The following is a 21,372-nucleotide window of genomic DNA, read 5'->3' as shown; positions in this document are numbered from 1 at the left end:
ATTCCTGACTCTTTTCTCCTTCTCAGACACTGTCTTCAGTAATGCTTGTTCTTGAATAATCATTATTTACAATGCGAAGCTATATGGTAATAGTCGCTCTTGTGTTTACTGCAGTGTCATACTTCATAACAGAGGATGATAACAGACGGAAGAGCTTGGTCCTTACTACAAAATGCTCAAATGGGCATATGTATCTGTATGTGGGTATGTGTGTATATGGAGGCCTAGTTTGATTTAACAAATATGAGTTGAGGTCCATTCTAAGGTATTGTGTTGTTTTCTAGAAGACACAGAGATAAACAAGATATAAACCCTGTCTTCAGTGAAATACAAATAACTTCTTTAAATGCATCATTGGCACATTTACTAAGCACTAATCAGTCACATTTACAAAGCAGACCAATGATAATTGATGCTTTCATAGGCATTTCTTTAATATGGGGGTGAGGACAGGCACCTTGTCTTCTGTTTTGCTCACTTCCATTCCCCTAGCCCCTAGCACAATACCCGGTATATCTTACACTCTCATTATTCTCTAGCAAGTGCCTGAGTAAAGAAAGGTAATCTATGTGTGTGAGGAAAAAAATCCAGCTGTTGATCATCATATAAAACAAATTTTTAGTGGATTGAAAAGCTTCTGTCTAGGATGAAGATAACTGTGGAAAATACCATGTCAAGCAAAGTCCTTCAGATGTAAAATGAATGAAGGGATTTTTCTCTAAGTATGTGAAAAGTACAACGAGGAAGAGGTATATCTTTCTTTTAAGAATGAGAATTGCTAGGTAGGAGTGATTTTTGCTTCTCACCACCACTACCATCCTTAGAAAAACAGGTTAAAGGGGCTCTTGGGTAGCTCAGCCATTAAGCGTCTGCCTTCAGCTCATGTCATGATCCCAGAGTCCTGGGATCGAGCCCCACGTCGGGCTCCCTGCTTGGCGGGAAGCCTGCTTCTCCCTCTCCCGCTCCCCTTGCTTGTGTTCCCTCTCTCACTGTCTCTGTCAAATAAATAAATAAAATCTTAAAAAAAAAAAGAAAAGAAAAAGAAAAACAGGTTAAGCTTAATTTGAATGTTTTCCAAATAATGTAATTGGACCATTAATTTAACATATGGCACCGTGGAAATATGCAAGGAGATAATACACAAATGTATCCATTGGGTTGCAAGTTTCACTTGCCTCTTCCCACTCCTTCTGAGTCCAAAATTCTTGCTTTATGGGACTGTAAGGGCAGTAGAGCTCAAGAATCATTTAAATGTATTAAAAATAGCTTTTTAAAATTTTATACCATCAAATAGGGATATGAAAAGGGAAATTGAATACAGGAAAAATTCTACTTAAATTGTTTCTTAGGATATTGACTAGATCCTCTCTAAGTGCAATTCAGGTTCTAAAATTTTATAACTCGTTTATGATTTTCTTTTAATTGAATATATTTCTATAGAACCATAGAATTACGATCTTCTTTGGTGGGTTTTTCTAGAGATATTTTGTCATGTGTACCACAATACAGAGTAAAACACAATCTAGAGTCATGTTCTCCCAAGAGAGAAAGGATCATTTTAGGAACTGGAAAATTTGGCATTTTCTCCTGTTTTTTATTTCCATCATTGCACTGCCAGAAGAAAAGCAATTTGTTTTATTTTTATAATTGATGTTTGAGCATATCCTGATGACTTTATTTGGATTTATGGAGCCTTTGGGTACAGCTGAGAAGAACCCCTAAATAAATCGTGGTATTTCTGTGCTCCTCCTCACTTGCACTGCTTCTCCACACTAGCCTCAGGACACCAGCTGATTTCCTGGCCCTGTACCATGGGATCTTCCTCCCATGACGTTACTCAGAGACACACTTTGCCTTTATGATGATTATTTCTAAAGCTTAAGTCAGTTGCACCCCTGTTCTTCATTAAAATTACTACGTATTCACTAATTCATCCAGCAAATATTGAGTGTCTACTATATGTCAAGCATTATTTTCTGGGTAGTTGGGATACATCAGTGTACAAAATAGAACTGAAAAGTACCTGCTTTCATGAAACTTACGTTCTTATAGGAGACAGACAAAAAAATAAGGAGCACAATATATTTTGGCAGATTGGATGTGGAATGTAAGAGACAAAAAGCAGTCAGGGATGATTCCAAGGTTTTTAGCCTAAGCAACTGGAAGGATGAAGTTCCATCAACTGAGAGAGGAAAGTTGCAAGAGAAATGGGGCTTTGTTGGAGTTAGGAGGACGTAGGAATAAGGGAATAGAACTGGAGTTGGTTTGGGACATACTGCATTTAGTATGTCTGGTGGATATCCACATGGAGACGTCAGGTAGACAATCGGGTCCATGACTCTGGATGCAGGTATGAGTTTGTGTTTAGTGTGGGTGCTCTTTAAAGCACTGTGACTAGTTACAGTCACCAGACGATGAATGACTGTGGGAAGAGACGAGGACCAAAGACTAAGCACTGAGCAGTCCAGAGTCAGAGGTCAGGGAGAAGAGGAGGAAACAGCAAAGGAGTTAAAGAAGGCACAGCCAGGGAAAGAGGAGGAAAACCTAAAGGACATGGCATCCTAAAAATGAAATAAAGAATAGTCAAATTATGCCTATGCAGCTGATACGCTGATAGAGCAAATAAGTGAGGGCTGAAAATTGGCCATTCAATTTAGTGACATGGTGAACGATATATGTGGATTTCTTTTCTGTAGAATTCATATTTCATGTGCTCAGGCATCATTGAATTTTTAAATTCATTTTTATAACGGGCCACTCACTACATTACGGTTATAATACATGTTACCATTTGGAATTGGCTCTTGTTCCCTTGAATGGTGTGTGGTTGTACTGTCTAAAAGTGTGCCACTTCCCAGCTGCCAGAAAAATGTGGACCAAAGCAAATGCTGGCTGTACCCGCCTGATAGGCATCGGAGACCAGTGTTAGCAATCAGGTTTGAATCAAAGTAGAACAAGTTTTGTATTCTTAAAGTTAAGGGTTAATAGAGCAGGATTTGTTCTATGTAATTAATTCTGGAGAAAACGATATTAAGATTCTCCTGAGAAGGAGGAAGATGGATTGTTCAGGAAGAGCCAAACAAACGAAAGAAAGAAACTCTGGGTTTGCAACTAATTTTACCAATATTCTTTACCAAAGGGTTATATGATATGATCTTTTGGAGAAGTAAATTTTGTAGAGCCATTAAAATGACTTTTGGAAATAAGTATTTTTTAATAAGGAAATGCACATGGATTTCTGCAAAAGGACACAGAGGCAGATGTATAACACAATGTAAAAATCATGTAATTTTAATTAGGACACCAGAATCTCATGATTGAGTTGAAATGCCATATTTCCAAAGACATTATTTAATTAGGTAAACTAAACTCTTACATAATAAGTTGGAAATCAAAGTTGGAAGAAATATAAAGCTAATCATTTACATTTCTAAAATAGAAAAAAAAAAGGGAAATAAAATTGTGCTAATTGATCTTTAGGGGAAAAAACTGTTTAAACCCAAGCAGTTTATTTTCAGAAGTGACTCCTTCAGCTTGAAACAGTAACTCTTGAAATGGTAACAAATCAATCAGAAGCTACAATAATAATGAAAGAGAAATCAGGTGTAGTCCCTGTTATGCATGTCTTTCATCAGAGGTGCTGAAATTTGTGAGAGAAGAATACAAAAAAATTTTTTTCCGTCAGTGGGCAGAAGGTCCATCTGTCCTCTCTTTAGTTATTGGAGTTTTTTATTCGACTTCTTTATCCCCACACTGCTCTACATTGGTGCATTTTATTCCTGAAGTTGGTCCTCACTTTAAAGACCAAGCCCAGTTCCCTCCAAGGTGGACAGGAACTTACCGTGAAGGAAAACCCAAGAAACCCATCAAAGAGTGTAGACCAGCTTGTTAGCGCTGTCACTGCAGCTGGTCCGGCTCGCCCAGGGTCTGACTTGGAGGAGCCCCACTCCATGAACAAGCATCGGAATTCACTCATTCACTTGTTCAACAGCAGTTGTTCAGGGTCTCCTCCTGTTTGCCAGGTACTGTGGTAAGTGATGGGAATGCAAAAAGGAGTGAGACAGCAGCTTCTGAAGCTGCACTTGGAGGCTAAGAGGAGTTAGAGCCTCTGGGACTGCCACTGGAACATTCGGGACTAGGAAACCTTTGGGGCAGTGAGGTTGTAATAATTCACTGAGAAGAAGCAAAGAGGTCATGAAAGTGTCAGGACATCAAACTTTGAACTAGCCCGAAATGCCAAGGATGCTAGGAATCTGCAAAGTTCTTTATTTAGCTTGTGTGGCTTGTTGGCAACATGTGTTTTGAGAACACACGTGGATAACATGTAGCTTCTTCCTTCAACAGGCGTGCAGCTAGCGATAGTAACAGAATGGAGTTAGGAAAATCGTGTTTGGATAAAATGAGAAAATCGTTAAAAAAAATTATATCAAATGCTGCACAGATGTCAAATAGATAGGTCATAAGTGAGAGCAGCACCAGGCAGTTGAAATTTTCAACACTGTGTTAAGGAAAAATCCAAAAAGACGACGAATCACTGCTTAAGGAAGTCAGCTAAAGCAACAAGACAGAACGGATAACAGGATAATAGTTTCCAAAGATAACCACCTGTGAACTCAAAGAAGAGGCTTTGCTTTGCTTTGCTTTGGGCTGTTTATTGTATAGCCCTTAATTCAGTATTCGGGAAGGAAGGATCTGTAACACAAACAAGGCTTGGGAGAAAAGCAGCAAATGTAGCCTTGCCCTTGCTCTTTAATTAGGACAGAGTGACAAGGACAGGTGCAGAGAACTAGATTATTGGATCCAAAGGTGGCAAAAGGGAGAGAAATTTTCTTGTCTCGCATTGGCTACCCTTATTCGTTGCCATAAGATAAGACAAGAACATTCCTTCTCACAGTAGCGTGATGATGAACTTCAGGTCCTGGATCACAGTAAAGCAGTGGGACGTGAGAACGTGTAAGGCAGACTAGAAGAGGCTGTGTCTCTTTCCCCTTCCTCCCAGAGCCTCAGGTGTATCCTATTCATTTCTCTTCTGTTATTTCGATAGAGATAGACATTTCCAGGGACAACTGATTTCTCGGAGGAGAAAATCAGGATGAATTTGAAGTTCATGGTGAAATATGAGGAATACAGAAAATAGAGAAAAGAAATCAAGTCAAAAACACAGGGGCAAAAATTAGGAGGCAAGAAAAAATGAAGTCCTTTCCAAAGCATCCCCTCCCCCTACAGCAGCCTCCATCCATGAGATCTTCCCTCTTCTAAGACATGGACCATGTGGCAAAGTCGTTCCCCTTCCCAGGGAGCAAGCACTATTATTTTACAACTAGAGATCAGTAAATAACACAAGCCAATGCTGAGATTACATATAAAATAGTTTAAAGCAGCTTCCCCGGATGGTAAGGGAAATAACAGAAACACTTCAAAGGTTGGGCTCTGTTCTCTGCAGCACCTTCATGTTTTGTTTAGGGGAAGGGAGTCCCGGAAAGAGTGCTCTGCCCTCGCATGGTCTCTCTGGTCCACCTGCAGCCAAAGGGAACCCACTTATGGGATAATAGTCAGGAAAGGACTTGCCTTTTCCATGTGGAAACCACTCTACGGTGGTTTTATTCAAAGGCTTAATAACAGCCTCAGGTGCCGGGACAGCTCCTGGACTAATTCAGACTGTTTCTCGCGGTTGAAGCAGCATCTCACATGCTGTCAATACTGTGTGTTGTGCATGAAGATAAAGTAATTCACAGCTTTTCCTTTCTCAGAACCATGATTCCGGTGACAGAATTCCGGCAGTTCTCTGAGCAGCAGCCTGCCTTCCGTGTGCTGAAACCATGGTGGGATGTGTTTACCGACTACCTTTCGGTGGCCATGCTGATGATCGGTGTGTTCGGATGTACTCTCCAGGTAGGCGCCCAGACCCGTCAGAACGGAAGCCAGAGCAAGTCACTCTGCTATCGAACCCTTGCAAAAGAGCTGGCAGTGTGATTTTTAACCCCGTAAATACTAGTTGCCCTTCTCTACCTACCTGTGTATGGGGTTCGTAGTCATGGCAGGGAGCCCCAAACACGTATTTACTGAACTTTCCTAAGAAGGTAACTGTGGTACTTGTAAGATTTCACTGAGCCCAAAGAGCAGTGGACTGTAGTCAGCTAATACTTGATGCCACTGACATCAAAGGGAATCCCTTACCTTTCAAAGTCGGACTTATAGTAAAATATAGCATGTATATAGCCACAGTGTCACTTGTCTTGCCAAAATGGAACCTTCTGAACTAACAGTTTGATGTGACAACATTATTTTACCCAATGTTTGTTTATTTTTTAAATATTTATTTTAGAGAGAAAGAGAGAGAATGTGCACATGCATGCGCACGTGAGTGGGGGGAGGGACAGAAGGAGAAGGAGAGAAAGAATCCCAAGCAGGCTCCATGCTGATTCCAGAGCCCAACGTAGGGCTCGATCTCATGACCCCGAGATCATGGCCTGAGACAAAATCAAGTCAGATGCTTAAGTGGCTGAGCCACCCAGGCACCACTCCGCAAGTTTATTTCTGAATTAAAATGTAACCCAATGAAAGTTTATTCTATACAGATGCTACATATTCATATATTGAATCCAGATACTTTTTGCGTTCCTGTTATGTGCCAGGCACTGTCTTTGCGGATACACACACACACACACACATACACATGCGTGGGCACGCACACACACACACACACACACACACACGGTTCATTTCTCAGGTAAAACTACATAGACCAGCAGTCAAGCGTTATACTATGATAGAGGCATCCGTAAAGCAGTAAGGGAGTGCAGAGGTGGGGCACTGGGCTTGGGGAAGAGAGAAAAGGCGATGGTTATTTTAAAACTTGGAAAACCAAGGAGCTTGGATGGCTCAGTCAGTTAAGCGTCTGCCTTCAGCTCAGGTCATGATCCCAGAGTCCTAGGACCGAGCCTGCATTGGGCTCCCTGCTCACTGTGGAGTCTGCTTCTCCCTCTCACTCTGTGCTCTGTCTCGCTCTCTCTCAAGTAAATGAATAAAATCTTTATTAAAAAAAAAAACGAAACGAAGCCTTGGAGAACCAGCTATAGTCAGGGGAAGGGAGCTGGGGGTGGGAAAAGGTGCCAAGAAGGAGAAAGAAAGTTCTAAGTCATGGATGTGGCGAAGAACACTACATCTTTGGGAAACTGTGAGTAGGACTGGCACTCGTTGGGTGTCCTCAGTGTGAGAGTTGAAACCATGCCTGTGAATGGAATGACCAAGGAGAATGTGGCAAATGAGATGATGTCAGAACTACCAAAGCGTGAGGAAGAAGGAAGGGGTCCCTTGGCAGGAGACTGAGAAGGGGCCACCACACAGATAGGTGGAAACCAGGAGGGAGGATGGGCTCAGAAGTCAAAGGCAGTGGTGACCAATGATGGCAGGCATACAACTAACCCATGGACTAAGGAGAGAACAGCGGCATGTAGGTCATTTGAAATCATAGTTTGAGTGGTTGGAAAAGTGAATGGAAATTAAAGACTGGGGTAGATGTGACTTTCAAGTAGATCGGCTGAGAAGAAGTTAAACTTGGAAGAAACGGAAATAACTAGAAGTGGTGCAGAATAGAAGTAAAGGCTTTTAAAGGTTGATTTTAAGAGGCATCTGGGGGGCTCAGTTGGTTAAACATCCGACTCTTGATTTCAGCTCAGGTCATGATCTCAGGGTCATGAGATAGAGCCCTGCATCGGGCTCCATGCTGGGTGTGGAGCCTGCTTCGAATTCTCTCTCTCCCTCTGCCTCTGCCCCTCACCCTCACCCTCTCCTCTCTCCCTCTCTAAAAAAAAGAAAAAAAAAGTGGATTTCAATAATAGCTAACACATAGTGCTTCCTAAGTGTCAGGTACTCTTCTGAATACTTCACACATATTTTAACTCCTTTCATCCTCATGGCAACCGTAAGATGTAAGTACTATTATTATCCTCATTTCCAGTGAGATAACAAAGGCTCAGAGAGCTTAGGGAAACCTCCAAGGTAAATGGCAAAACCCTTGCTGAGATCCAGGCAGTTGGACCCCAAAGTCTCTGCTCTTAATCTCTAATTCCATGCTGCTTTTTATTTGTAGCCCGAAAACATTTTGCCCTTCCTCCATGCCTTTCCTAGTGAAAAACTAGGGCTTGAAAGAGAGAAAGAACATACATTCATTAATAACTAAAACAAATGGTTGTTGAAGAACCTGTTGTGTCCCAGGCACTGTCCTAGGTGCTAAGAATTATCAACGCAGGAGGAAAAAGTAAAAACAAATATCCCTGCCTCACAGAGGTTAAATTCTGTGGGAAAGCCAAATAAGAAGAAATCAGTTAGTGAATTAGATATTTTGAGGGTAATAAGGACAATGGAAAAGGAAATAGAGCATACGAGGATGGTCTTAGCAGGTGATGTTAGGAGTGGCAATTCTCAGACAGGAAGCCTTCGGGAAGGTGACTTCCGATGAAGGAATTGAAGGCAGTGCAGGAGCCGGCCAGGCAGATGTCCAGGGAGGAGCCTCCCCGGCAGAGGGAAGAGCAAAAGCAAGAGACGGGTGGACAAAGTGTTCACAGATCCCTTCCCCTTCTCCAGGAGAATTTGACATTTGACTTGCTCAACTTTCTAGCTCTGTTTCCCTGGAGACCTGATAAAAGTAGAATGTTAGCCATGTTACTAGGCAACATTGCTGATGGTAGAAATGACTACTGTTTGGTCAGCTGCATCTGGACTAGAAGAATGACAAATGCCTGGAAGGAAGCCACACCACGGGACTTCTGTGATTGTGGGGACACCTATGACTGGGCATGTCCCTTGACACACAGAAAGGCTATCTATTGAGGTACAACAGATATTAGTCCCTTTGGAGCACATCCTGTTAAGCCAGGATAAAAGCAGACCCCACCTCAGTGGATCTCTTTTCCTTGTGCCTGAGATGATCTGGGGAGGAAGGGCTCACGGAGAGACGAGGTCCTGGGCAGGGTGTGGATCACACACAGACAGTTATGAAGGTTCCTCCAAAGGTAGAAAGCCTGGTGCCACTTTGCTGCCAAGCTGTGACTTTAATCCTGGATCTTTCTAAGTGATTCTGGTGCCAGATGAGTGTTAGGATAATCTCAGAGTCTGAATGTTGAAATGAACCTAGGAAGACCCCTGGTGATGTTCCAGGCCACAAGCAGGGGTGGCCCTGGCATGCTGGAGGAAGAGCCGCGAGGCCGGGGTCTGGAGCAGAGTGAGGGAGGGGCAGGGTAGAAGAATAAGGCCTGAGAGGCAAAAGCTGTGAATCACATAGGACCCTCTTGGCCCCTGTAAAGGTTTGGGCCTGGCTCTGGGCGAAATGGGACATTTTTGGAGGTTCAAGCGGAATGTTGTCAGTATCTGACTTGTGTTTCAACAGGACCACTCTAGTTGTTAAGAATACAGTGTAAGGGGCACAGATGGAAGCAGGGGGATTGTTTAGAAGGCCAGTGCAGTAATCCAGGCAAGACGTGAATCAGATGGCTCGCACCAGGATTGTAGCTGTGGTTCTGGATATATTTTGAAGGATAAGCACCAAGATTTGCTGAAAGATTGAATGTGATATATGAGAAAAAAGAGAAATTGTGACTGTAAAGTTTTTTAGGCCTGAGCATCTGGAAAAAGTTTGTTTTTGAGCATAACTAGATATCTAAGTAGACTTGTTAAGTCAGCGGTTGGCTATAAGATGGAGGATTTCAGGGTAGGTGAAGAAGGATGGTCATCTTCACGAAAAAGGAGGTGATAGATTCAGGAACCAGATAACCCTTGATTTGGCGGGAGGGGGCATCTTCCACCAGATTGGGAATGATGGCTATAGATGCATTTTGGTGGGGTGGGGGAGGCTGAGAAAGGTGAGAGTTTATGCCTTATGGCTTCTGTGAGGTAGAAAGCGACCCATCTGTGGGGTGCTGGTGAGGGTCAGGGAGGTGGCAGGATGTGACAACAAGGAAGGCATGGGGTAGGTTCCTCAGGAGAAGGGCAAATATTTAGAATGGCCGGTTTGCGAAATAGGGAGGCGACATGGACAGGAGGACCTCATCTGTTTTACTTTATTACCACATCACGGCGCCCGGCCCTGCCACAGGACCTGCTTACAGAGTGCGGGAATCCTTTCTCTCATTCGTGTGTCATAGCAGATGGAGTGCAGAAAAGAGAACCCTCACAGTGTGTCTGTAAGAACCAGTAGTTCACTTGGAACAACATGAAAACGAGAGCATGAACCTATGAAAATGTCTATAATGAACTTCATTTAAGAAGTGTGGCCACAGTGAGCTCCGAAGGGACGAGTGAATGAGTTCAAGTGAGTTCAAGCACGACTTGATCATCTCTTCCTATGCCATGGTCAGAGTCATCTTCCCGGAGCACAGCCCTGTCATGTCTCTCTGCTGTGCAGGGGCTCTTGATGCTCCCCACGGAGCACCCCGCCCGGCGTCACCACTGCTTGTCAGAGTGACCTACCCTGGGCCCTTCACACACAGGCCTGTTTCATCCTCACAACCTTTAAAAGAAAACAGCCCTCAGTTAACTAGATCCGGGGAGTGTAGTCTGAGATGTCAAGTCTCCAAACAATGTGAAATGCCTCAAAGGAAGATTGCATCAGAATATGAAGGCTTCCAGGCTCAGAATTCATAGGGAGTAGACCACTCAACAAACAGCCTTAGTACCCGCAGTATGTCAGGCATTGTGTGGTGTGCTAGACCCTGAGAGAGAAATATAGTACATTCCCAGCCCTCAGATTGCTAATAGACTGAAGACCACAGAAATCCATAAGTGGTATCATTCAGTGTGTGAGCCCCTCAATGGCAGTAGACTTCAAGAGTGTTAAATATGATGTCATCTCAGCTGCTGGAAGTTAGGGACTTGAGATGAAAATTGAGCTAAGTCTCAATGAATGAATATATGTATATAGAATATATATAGTGGTTTAGTATATTTGTATATTTTGTATATATGTATTAAAGGAATGGAAGGAAAATAAGCACAAACAGAAGACATAGTATAATCATTTTATAAAGCTCTCATTGATGGGTCAGTGGCATTTTAGGGGGCATGCTGCAATGGGTGGACCATTCCTGCACAGCGGATGAATTGACTTCTCCAGAAAGCCAGTAGCGTTTCCATTGAGTAGCCCTGGTAAGGGGAGCTGCCCTAGAATCTCTGGGTACTGTAGCTCTTCAGAAGGAAACTGTAGAGGTAGACGAGTCCCATTTTTCAGATGCGAATTTTCATCTGAAAGGTTAGGTACCTTGTCCCAAAGCCGAAGGGGATTCAGTGGATGTCCAGATCTGCTGTTGCCTCTCCAGCATGTGCCTTTCACCCTGTGCACACTGCTGTGGAATCGCATGGAAGTGTTACAGTTGCACAGATCAAGGGGCCAAATACTGGCTTGTGAAACAGGATCTTAAGATAAAAACAAGTGCAAAATGACTAAAAGGGAAAATGGAAAGTTAGAGAATATGAATTTCCTGAATTACATCTTAGATTTTCTAAAAGATTATTCGCTATACACCTGCCATTAAAAAAAAGAATAACTTTCACCCTATAGTAAACATTAAAGAAACAAAAAATAGGGGCGCGTGGGTGGCACAGCGGTTAAGCATCTGCCTTTGGCTCAGGGCGTGATCCCGGCGTTATGGGATCGAGCCCCACATCAGGCTCCTCCGCTATGAGCCTGCTTCTTCCTCTCCCACTCCCCCTGCTTGTGTTCCCTCTCTCGCTGGCTGTCTCTCTCTCTGTCAAATAAATAAAATCTTAAAAAAAAAAGAAAGAAACAAAAAATAAAACATGGTATAAATTAAGAAAGTAAAAACATCCCATATATCCATATTACAAATGAAAGTAATGTTCCTTAGGGGGAGAATTTGAGCTCTTGTTTTAGTTCTCATATAATCGTCTGAAATTGCTTAATGACTGATAATTTCATAAACAAAATATTCTCTATGAAGCTAAAATTCCTTTCCCAATTCCAAGGCAACAGTTTAAATACGTAAATAATCATTAAAATAATATCATAAAATAGGGTTTTAGGCCTTGGGTTTCCCTTTGTAAAGTGAAAGTGTGATCATTCTTCCTGATCTTACTTACAAAACAAGTTACTCCTGTGGTTCAAAAACATGACACAGCAACATCTAACGTAGGGTTACAAGGACGCTCAGTGGTGGCGGCTCGGTCGGTTCAGCGGCTGCCTTCAGCGCAGGTCCTGATCCCAGAGTCCTGGGATCGAGTCTCGCATCGGGCTCCTTGCTCAGTGGGAAGTCTGCTTCTCCCTCTGCCTGCCGCTCCCTCTGCTTGTGCTTTCTCTCTGTGTGTGTTAAATAAATAAGTAAAATATTAAAAAAAAAAAAACCAACCAGTAGTTCAATAGCTTTTTGACTCTTTTCAAAATGGCTTCTTCCAATGGCAAGGAAAAGTTTCTTGTTTATTCCTAAAAAATTGTGTTCAGCAGCGCCTGGGCGGCTCCATCCGTTGAGCATCCAGCTCTTGGTTTCAGCTCAGATCTTGATCTCAGGGTCGGTCGTGGGATCGAGCCTCACTCAGCTCGAGCTCAACAGGGAATCTGCTTGGGGTTCTCTCTCTTCCTCTCCCTTCCGCCTCTCTCCTGTGCGTGCACGCTGCGTGCGCTCTTGCTCTTTAAAATAAATAAATAAAATCTTAAAAAAAATATGTTGTGTTCATATAGGTTTAACAGTATGCATTTTGAAAACATGGAGAAAGGAGAAGTGTGTACCTATGAATCAGTTATCAGTGCCCATTCTTTTTTGCCCTGATGTAAAAGGGTTACAGTCAACACTCGAGTCTTACTCTTATGACAAATATTTGTCCATTTCCAAGCAAGTAGCTATTTTCGAGGCTGCCATGCAATAAGAGCATGTATAAAAAGCATTCCTTAGATTACATCAGTGCACATTAGAAGCCAACGTAAACTCATTGTAAACCAGGAGACTGTACGTATCCTATTCCTGTACAGTCATACACCCTTGAGGGCCAATCGTGTAAACACCCAACTTTGTGCTATAAACAACACTATTCAAAACTCAACACACTCAATAAAATGGAACAAATCCTGAAAGGTCAACACATTGCTTCCTGGAAAAATAAGATTGCTTTAGATCTCTGCTCCGTGACTCCAGGTTATCTTATTATGACCAAATCCAAAACAGCCCACAGGCAGGCTGTTACCAAATATAGCGTTAGTAGTTAGAAACCAGAAACAGGAACTGGAAGAAACAAGCCCCCTGGAAGTCCAAGGGGACCGCTTTGTGACTGTTACACCAGAAGGACATTTCCTGCTTTCTGAATTAGGAAAGAAAAGAAAGCCCAGAGAATGATTTCAGTGACTTGAAAGCACCTACCGAAAAATCCTTGGGGACTTAACCCAATCCCAAGGTGCAGTCTGGCCAGCAGGGTCACCCTGGAGAGGAGTTTGGGACACCTGAGCTTGTCGGTCAGAGTCAGTTCCCCACTGTGATTTCTGGTGCACATGGAAGGTAACTTCTGCTTCTCTGAGTTAGAGCCGTCAGTGTCAACCCCACAGCCAGTGGCCTGTTGGTGAAGAGGCTCACGGGCGGTTCACTGGAAAGTAGAGGTGATAAAAAATGATAGACTCCAGGACGATTCCAGAGGAGTTCATTTTGATAATGTGCCCTGAATTCTGTCTTCTGTCTCCTTCCCCCACCCTCTGGCCCATCCTGTCTGGATTTCTAGTAGATCTTTGTCTCTTGTCAAATTTGAATTGAGAAACGGAGACTCAAAAATTCTTTCTTAGATTAGCCTATTGTTTTAGGTGTAACTCAGAATTCTGATGAAAGAGTAGATGGCCTTAATGAGGAGACTGAAAATGAAGCCCTCATCCAAGATCTGTGTTGGTTTTTTTGGTAAGATTTTATTTATTTGTCAGAGAGAGTGAGAGCATGCACAAAAGGAGGGGGGATAGGGGGAGCGGCAGGCAGAGGGAGAAGCAGGCTCCCCGCCAAGCAAGGAGCCCGATGCGGGACTCCATCCCAGGACCCTGGGATCATGACCTGAGCCGAAGGCAGCCGATCAATCGGCTGAGCCACCCAGGCGTCCCTAAGATCTGTTTATTATGAAGTTTCTGTGTACCCTCATGTCACCATTCTACCTTGGGTCTTTGAGGAATGTAAAACAGAAGTCATTTGATGGTGAAAATCATTTTAAAGAGCAGCCTTGCCCATCTCTGTTGGACGGTGGCGGTTGCTTTTCGGGAAACACTATTTCAAAGTCCCTGTTGCATCTAAGTAATTAAAATATGCCTTAGTTAGGACTTCCTTGTTATGGTGGTTTATTCAAAATGATACTTTTGATCTTCCCTAGAACTTGACTCTTGTCATCTATCACCTTGACAATTTAATGTGGAATGAATTCCTGGCCACGAGAATAATACATGAGTACCTTTCACCGTATCCTCTCGGGTTTAACGTGGGCCTGGACCTAAATGCCTTTCTTAGATCATCCGGTGCCGTCCGATGCCAGTTAGTGAATGAGGAACAGTTCCTTTTATCTCACTACTACGGATTGTTATGCTCATGTTACTATTGATTGTTTAATAATGCATCTTTTCCCTCAAATAACGCAGCACTGTTGGACTTCAGGTGTGTGAGTGTGTGTGTATGTTTTCCTATAAGAAGCAAATGAGATTTACCATATATTTAGTCTCTGTTGTTGATCCTGGGTTATAAGTCACCAAGACCTGTGTTTCAATGTCTCTGTTGGGTAGGTTTGCTCTGATATGGAGGGCATGATCTTGTGTTCTAATCAGGGCTCTGCACTTGGAGACCCTCTCCAGTCCTCTAATCCTATCCACCGAACAAACCCACTAGTCCTCCTCTGCTCACTTGCTTCCTCTCAAAGTCCGCTCCTTCCCATTTCACTGAGGACACTGACAACATAAGGGTCCTCTCATCCACACAGGGGCCCTGAGATAAAGATGCAGCTAATACTGGGACTACATTTTAACTGTAAGGCTAGTAAGTTTCTACGTTATATCTGGAGTCTTCTGTTTAGTATAAAGAGTGATGCTCCTTCTTCCTCTATTGTACTGTTTTCCTTTATAAACTCTTGCATTTTTGTTATGTTTATTTTATAATTTCTATTGTTTTAGAACAGCTAGCCTTTGTATAGTTAAAAAAATTAACCCAGAATTGTTTTGTGCTCACTTTTTAAACTATGTAGTAAAACACTCCCAACTAGAAGATACATACCAACCAAAAGATTTAACAAAAAAACAAGATACCGTTCAAAATAGCAACTATCAGGGGCGCCTGGGTGGCACAGCGGTTGGGCGTCTGCCTTCGGCTCAGGGCGTGATCCCGGCGTTATGGGATCGAGCCCCACATCAGGCTCCTCTGCTATGAGCCTGCTTCTTCCTCTCCCACTCCCCCTGCTTGTGTTACCTCTCTCGCTGGCTGTCTCTATCTCTGTCAAATAAATAAATAAAATCTTTAAAAAAAAATAGCAACTATCACATATATAGGAATTAAGCCAACCAAGAATACACAGGAACCTCAAAGAAAACTTTAAAATGTCTAGTAAATGACATATAAGATAATTCGAATTAATGGAGAGAGATTATATGTCCTTAGATAGCACAGAATTGATATTGCAAAGAGATCCAGTCCCCACAGATTATTTTATGAATAAAAGCAATATTAATAAAATTCCAATTTGATTTTTTTTAGAAACTCGATAAACTTATACCAAAATTTATATGACAAGTGCTCACTTATGGCAGTGGTGGGGAATAGAGTGGCATAAAGGGATAAAAGGAAAGAAACAGAGGGGTAGGAGGAGGAGAGGGAGGGAGGGAAGAAGGAAGAGGCATTGCAGGAATGATAATTACTATGCACTGAGGAATATGGATAATTCAACCCTGTGCCATTGGGGTTCCCCTCTCCCTACCATACGCACACACACACACACACACACCACCCCAACTATGTGAACTAATTTATTTAAATATTCTTTATAGAATATGAGTCAGGTGCTCCATTTAAATCTCATCCTTTTCTTCAGCTGTAAACTTCTAAATCTCTGTGCAAATGTTTCTATTGTATTTCACAAGCTAGAAATTTCTTTTTTTTTTTCCAAGCTGGAAATTTCTTAACTCCAAATTCCACAACTAGAAGAATCATTAGCTGTAAGAGTCATCATCCTTTTGTTTCAAAAGCAAAAATCTAGCTGGAAGAATTATCTCTAAGTGATATAAACTCCATAAGGCTATGCCTTATGTCAGGTTTATCCTCTATCCCCAGGACCAAGAGTAGTAGCAGGCCAGTGTAAGCGCTCACTAGAATCCATTCTGTGGAACGAAGAGGTGAGTGAGCAAGGAAGAGTAGATGAGACCGTTATTGCCAAGTGGAAAGGTGCAGTGGGCATCTAACAGCTGTGGAAAGGGGCTGAGACCTTTGAATCACAGAGACAGTATATCCATTTGTGGGCATCTCACACCATAACTTAAGAGACTGTGACCAGTACAAGAGAGAAACCCACACCCCCTCTCTGAGGCCTGGTGGAAGGTATGCTTAGCCTAAAGTTGAGAAGATTAATGGGAACATGAGATTGGATAGCAGATACTTGAAGAGGTGCCATGTGGAAAGTTGAAATGGCTTAAGCTTATTCCATGTGTCCTAGAACACCAAATAGAACCAATAACAGAAGTTTTAGGAAGGAAGATTTTGGCTCAGTACAACCCAGACTCTCAAAAAGTCTAGAAGTTTCTGAAAATGTCATGTGAAGTAGTGAGTTTTCTCTTATTAGAGATGCCCTTCCAGAAAGTGAATAGCCCAAGAATCCGTGTGTCATGCAAACAATGTTCCTTTGTTCTCTACATATAATAAATAGTGCTAAGCAGTGAGGTCAGGCAGTGATAAAAAATGATAAGTCCCTGGTAAAAATAAATAAATAAATAAACAGTTAAAATACAACATTAGATATAAGTGCTTTGTGAAAATTAAAGCCATATAAGGAGAGAGAGTGACAAGTATCCTACTCTAAAAAGGGTGGTCCAAGAAGTCCTCTCTGAAAAGGTGACATTTGAGCAGAATTAGAGGAGCGGAGGGAGGGATGTGGGTGTCTAGAGGAAGACAATGCCAGCAAAGGCAACAGAAGAGGCCAGCGTGCCAGGTCCAGTGGGAGCACAAGGGAATGTCACCCCTTACAATGTTTCTCATTTGCATCGTCTTCATCAGGTTTGACACCAGTATTAACCTAAATTGAGCATCACCACTGGTGCCCTGGGGCACTGTGCTTCCGCAAATATCAGTGGTCTTAGATTTAAGCTTTCAGATTTTGGTCTGACTTGTGAGATTTAGGACAAAGAATTTAATCCCATAGCGTTTGGGACCTAGGACCTTATGAACTGCTAAAGCAATTAGCATGACCCGTTGTTAACACCTCAGCCAGAGTGTGTGGCGGAAAATGTCAAGAGCATATCTCATTGTCCCTACAAGACTTGAAGTTACCAAAAGGCAGGATGCATGTCTGATTCCTCTCTGTGCGCACCTGCATGTCTTAGACCTGACACGCACTCAAGAAATGTGTTGAGTGGATGCATTAACATGCTTCAGCAGCTCTAAGAATTCAGTGACTGTCTTAATAAAAACAATGATATGAACATGCAGCTTAAAACTGAATCATAAACTGACAGAGGAAAGCTTTGTGTGGGGTAATTAATGAGGAGGTAATAAAAATCAGATCTTCCCCCAAAAGTAGAAAAAGCAGCCAGTAGCAAGTAATTTTCCTTTAGTGATATCAGATTAAACGCAGCCTTCTAGAACTGGGTAAGCACAGGGGGAGCATTATTCTTAGAATAATTAGCATAAGCCTTGGACAAAGAAGTGAGATAGGCCCTATGTTTGAGCAACAGACCTGGAAAAAAAAAGTTCTTCGAGGATGTGTTGCAATAATGTGCTAGGGAGAGATCAACACACCCTGACTCATACATGGTTATATGCCCTCATGTGCTAGAAAACTACAGCCCAAAACTTGTGTAGAAAAAAATACCATGCTGTTTTGGCATAGAAACTTCCAGAAATTGAGCTGCCTCAGCGGAACAAGTTATAGAGTCAGTTCGGTGAGACCAGTGGAATATGTTTTACAGAACTGAGAATTTATGTTTTGACCGTATGTGGTTGTTTTATAATAAAATTGTAGTTGAGTGCCATGGCAAAACCCAGGTTTTTCTTATCCAGACGGTTGCCCATTTATTCGGATGTTGTGCAGAGAAGTATACTGCAACATCCCAAAGTAAACCATATTATGGGCAGTGATTAAGTTCCCTAACAGTATTAATACTTGACCTTGTACCCAGGGATGGGATTTTATGAGCTTCCCTAAAAGTCTAAAAACCTCCATGTTGTTTTGTGGGAAAATGCTTTCTTCATTCTAAACAACAGGTTTGCAAGGGGATTTTTGAGGGCTTTTTTAATGTTCATTAACTCTCTAGAATACTTTAGTCTTTCGGGGATTTTTAAAAATTAACTTAAAATTTAGTGGTTCTTGAGTAATGGTGGTACTTTCATGATACAGGTTTATTCTATTCTCTGAACTTTGTAGTCCTGCACTAATTAAATTTCTTTAAAGAAATAGAAATAGCAGAATTTCAGAATTGCCAGAGAATTAGAGGTGATTTAGTATAGTTCCCATCCAGTAGAGAAATCTCTTCTATAACATCCTTGACAGATTAATATCGAGTTTCTATTTGAGTATATGTGGTGATAGGGAGAAGTATTCTGTTCAATGAAATTTTTGCCATGAAACTACAAATAAATCAGTACGTATTTGTTGAATGGTGACTAGTACCCAGGACTGTGTTTGGTATTATGGGGAAAACAAAATAATTAAGGCTCCATCTCTGCCCCCAAAGGAGCTTAAGGAATAGTTGGAGAGAAATGAGAATAACATATTCATTCATTATACCATCTTATTTTGTTGCATGTTAAGTTCTGACAACATGAAGCTTGGTCTTGGCTCTGAAGCTTGGTCTTGGCACTGTTGCAAAGGAAAACATTCATATACATCCTTCTAAAATGCAAGATAATTGTCGCAGTGTGTGTGTGTGAGCGCGTACATGTGGTCATCTTTCAATGGCCATTGCTCGCGATGACTGCAAAGGAGGAAGAACAGTTAAGTCTACCTGGGGAAATCGAGTTTGTCAATATTCTATATAGGATTATTTACATTATATTCCTGGGGGAAGGAAGTGTTACGGTATGTAAGATTTGTGAGGCAAAGTAAAATTGAATATATGTTCGCTTGGAAGATTCTAGCAAATGAGGACTCGGGTTTTTTTGATGTAATAGCATTTCTTCTTCCTAAAGAATAAAGGAATAAAGGCTTTTAAATGTGCATAGTGACTTTTTGTCATATAATAGCAAGTTCTAAACACTAGCTTTCCTAAGAAGTAAACTATGCTAACTGGCAATATTAGGGTCAGCTATTTTAAAATTGAGCTGATGTCTCAAAGCATATTAGTCCTTAAGAGCTGGTGAGATTCTTTGCACTGATACCTAAAGCTAAGGCTCTGTGGCTTTAAGTTCAGGCATGTTAGCTTATGTTTTGGGATGTTGATGTTAACTTTTAAAATGTAGGTGCTATGGTGATATATGGAATTGTTGAATCACTATATTGTACACCTGAAATTAATAGAACACTGTAAGTTAACTGGAATTAAAATAAAAACTTAATTTAAGGGGCACCTGGGTGGCTAGTTGGATGAGCGACAGCTCTTGGTTTCAGCTCAGGTCATGATCTCAGGGTCGTGGGATCAATCCCTGCATCGGCCTCCGTGCTCAGTGTGGAGTCTGCTTGGGATTCTCTCTCTCCTCTCCCTCGACCTCTCCCCTGCTTGCATGTGCTCTCTCAAATAAATAAATCTTTAAAAAATAAAATAAAAACTTAATTTTAAAAAAGAAGAAATCAACCACACCATCAACCACAAGTCTTTTGTCTAATAAACAGGCCATCAATTACAACATCATTTTACCTTGGAAGAAACCTTGTGTGCTCACTGGAAATGCAAAACCTGCGTTGATTTTTATAATTTCAGCTACATCAGCTAAATTTAAAGAGGAAAGTTAAATCCTTCCCCCCAAGCTCAAACAGAAAGCGTGAACTCTCCCATGGATAGGTTTTTAGGTGAAACACATGGCTTTTCTGAGCCTCCGTTTTATTAATGAGCAGAATAGACATTTCCATTTCACAGTTTATTGTGAAAAAATGGTGGTAAAATAGAAATATATTACTTTTATTCTCTTTAACTAAAGACTTCAAATGCCTTCATCTGGTGCATTTCCTTATAGCCCTAAGTGTGATTAGTTGGGTTCTCTGGTAAACAGATTGAGAAAGGTCTAAGATAAAGGACCAAATGCTCAATTCTTCCCTCTCCCAGAGGACCGTACAGGAGCTTGGTAGAGGACAAGACCAGTCAAGAGAACATTTGATGAAAGCTCAGCTCTGGTCCCAAAGTCGCTATATCCATCTCCTGGTGAGCTAAGCCAGACCTCAGATAGTCACAAGGCCTTCCTTTCCCTAAGCACCAAAGGCTATGTGATCTGGATGAGGAGGGACTGGGGGGCAGCTCAAGAAGCTTCCTTATGCTCTTTCCCTGCACTTTAATCTTTGCCTGCCTGGAGCGGGAAAGGGGACACTCGGGCAAGGAAGAGACCAAGGTGGGAAGGGAGGGTGGGGTGGGAATAAAGGCTTTTAATGTACAAAAGTGTACGTGAGGGGAAGGGGGGAGGAGGAGATCGCTGATTCACCCTAAAGCCAAGGAGAGAGCTTGTCTGAGCTATCCTCCCCAGGCCCTCCTTCAGTACTTTCCACTTCCAAGACAGAGGCAGCTCTAGACGCAGCATATCACCAGCTTCGAGGAAGAAGAGAGACTTCAAAGTGGTGACTCCCAAGGGAAACTCTAAGGAGAGTCCAGACGAACTAATCTTGAGAGCTCCCGCCACTTGAACTCAGAGCCTTCACTCCTTATGAGCACCAAGGGTCACTACTTTTCCTTTAATGCTACTATCTCTACTAGCCCCGTTTCTCCTAGAAAGAAGGAAGGAGGAACAAAGAAGAGTCTTACGTTCTGCCCAGAGGTCAACCATCTAGATAAGTCAGAGAAAGATCCATAACTGGAATTCACTCTTCGTGGTAAAAGATCTATTTCCCTGGAATGTGTGGAACCTTTCTTATCCAAATGAATGATATTTCTGGAGTCCGGATAGGTCAGCTTCCAAAAAGCATGATGATTTCCTACCATCCAACAAACCCAAATGACTAAGAATTGCCATGACGCTTGCCTTACCTGCAAGCCTTCTATGATGTCATAACGACGTACAGATATTCTCTCATAAA

General features: G+C 42.1%; 1 protein-coding gene across 2 annotated transcripts in view; it reads left to right on the top strand.

Moving 5' to 3' along the window:
* Positions 1 to 21,372, top strand: part of LRRC8C (leucine rich repeat containing 8 VRAC subunit C) — a 74,514-nt gene that overhangs the window by 37,453 nt on the left and 15,689 nt on the right. Inside the window, exon 2 of one of the 2 annotated variants that reach the window (XM_040627061.1) lies at positions 5,751 to 5,892. In XM_040627061.1, the coding sequence (XP_040482995.1) occupies positions 5,755 to 5,892 (138 nt within the window). In that variant the 5' untranslated portion in view covers positions 5,751 to 5,754. Of the gene's footprint in view, positions 1 to 5,750; positions 5,893 to 21,372 lie in introns of those variants that run through there. The other variant, XM_008690615.2, reaches the window with a different exon arrangement.

Source organism: Ursus maritimus, unplaced genomic scaffold, assembly GCF_017311325.1.
Source record: "Ursus maritimus isolate PB19 unplaced genomic scaffold, ASM1731132v1 scaffold_12, whole genome shotgun sequence".
Taxonomy (NCBI): Eukaryota; Metazoa; Chordata; class Mammalia; order Carnivora; family Ursidae; genus Ursus; species Ursus maritimus.
Note: the sequence above shows the minus strand (reverse complement) of the source record. Positions and strands in the feature narration are given on the sequence as shown.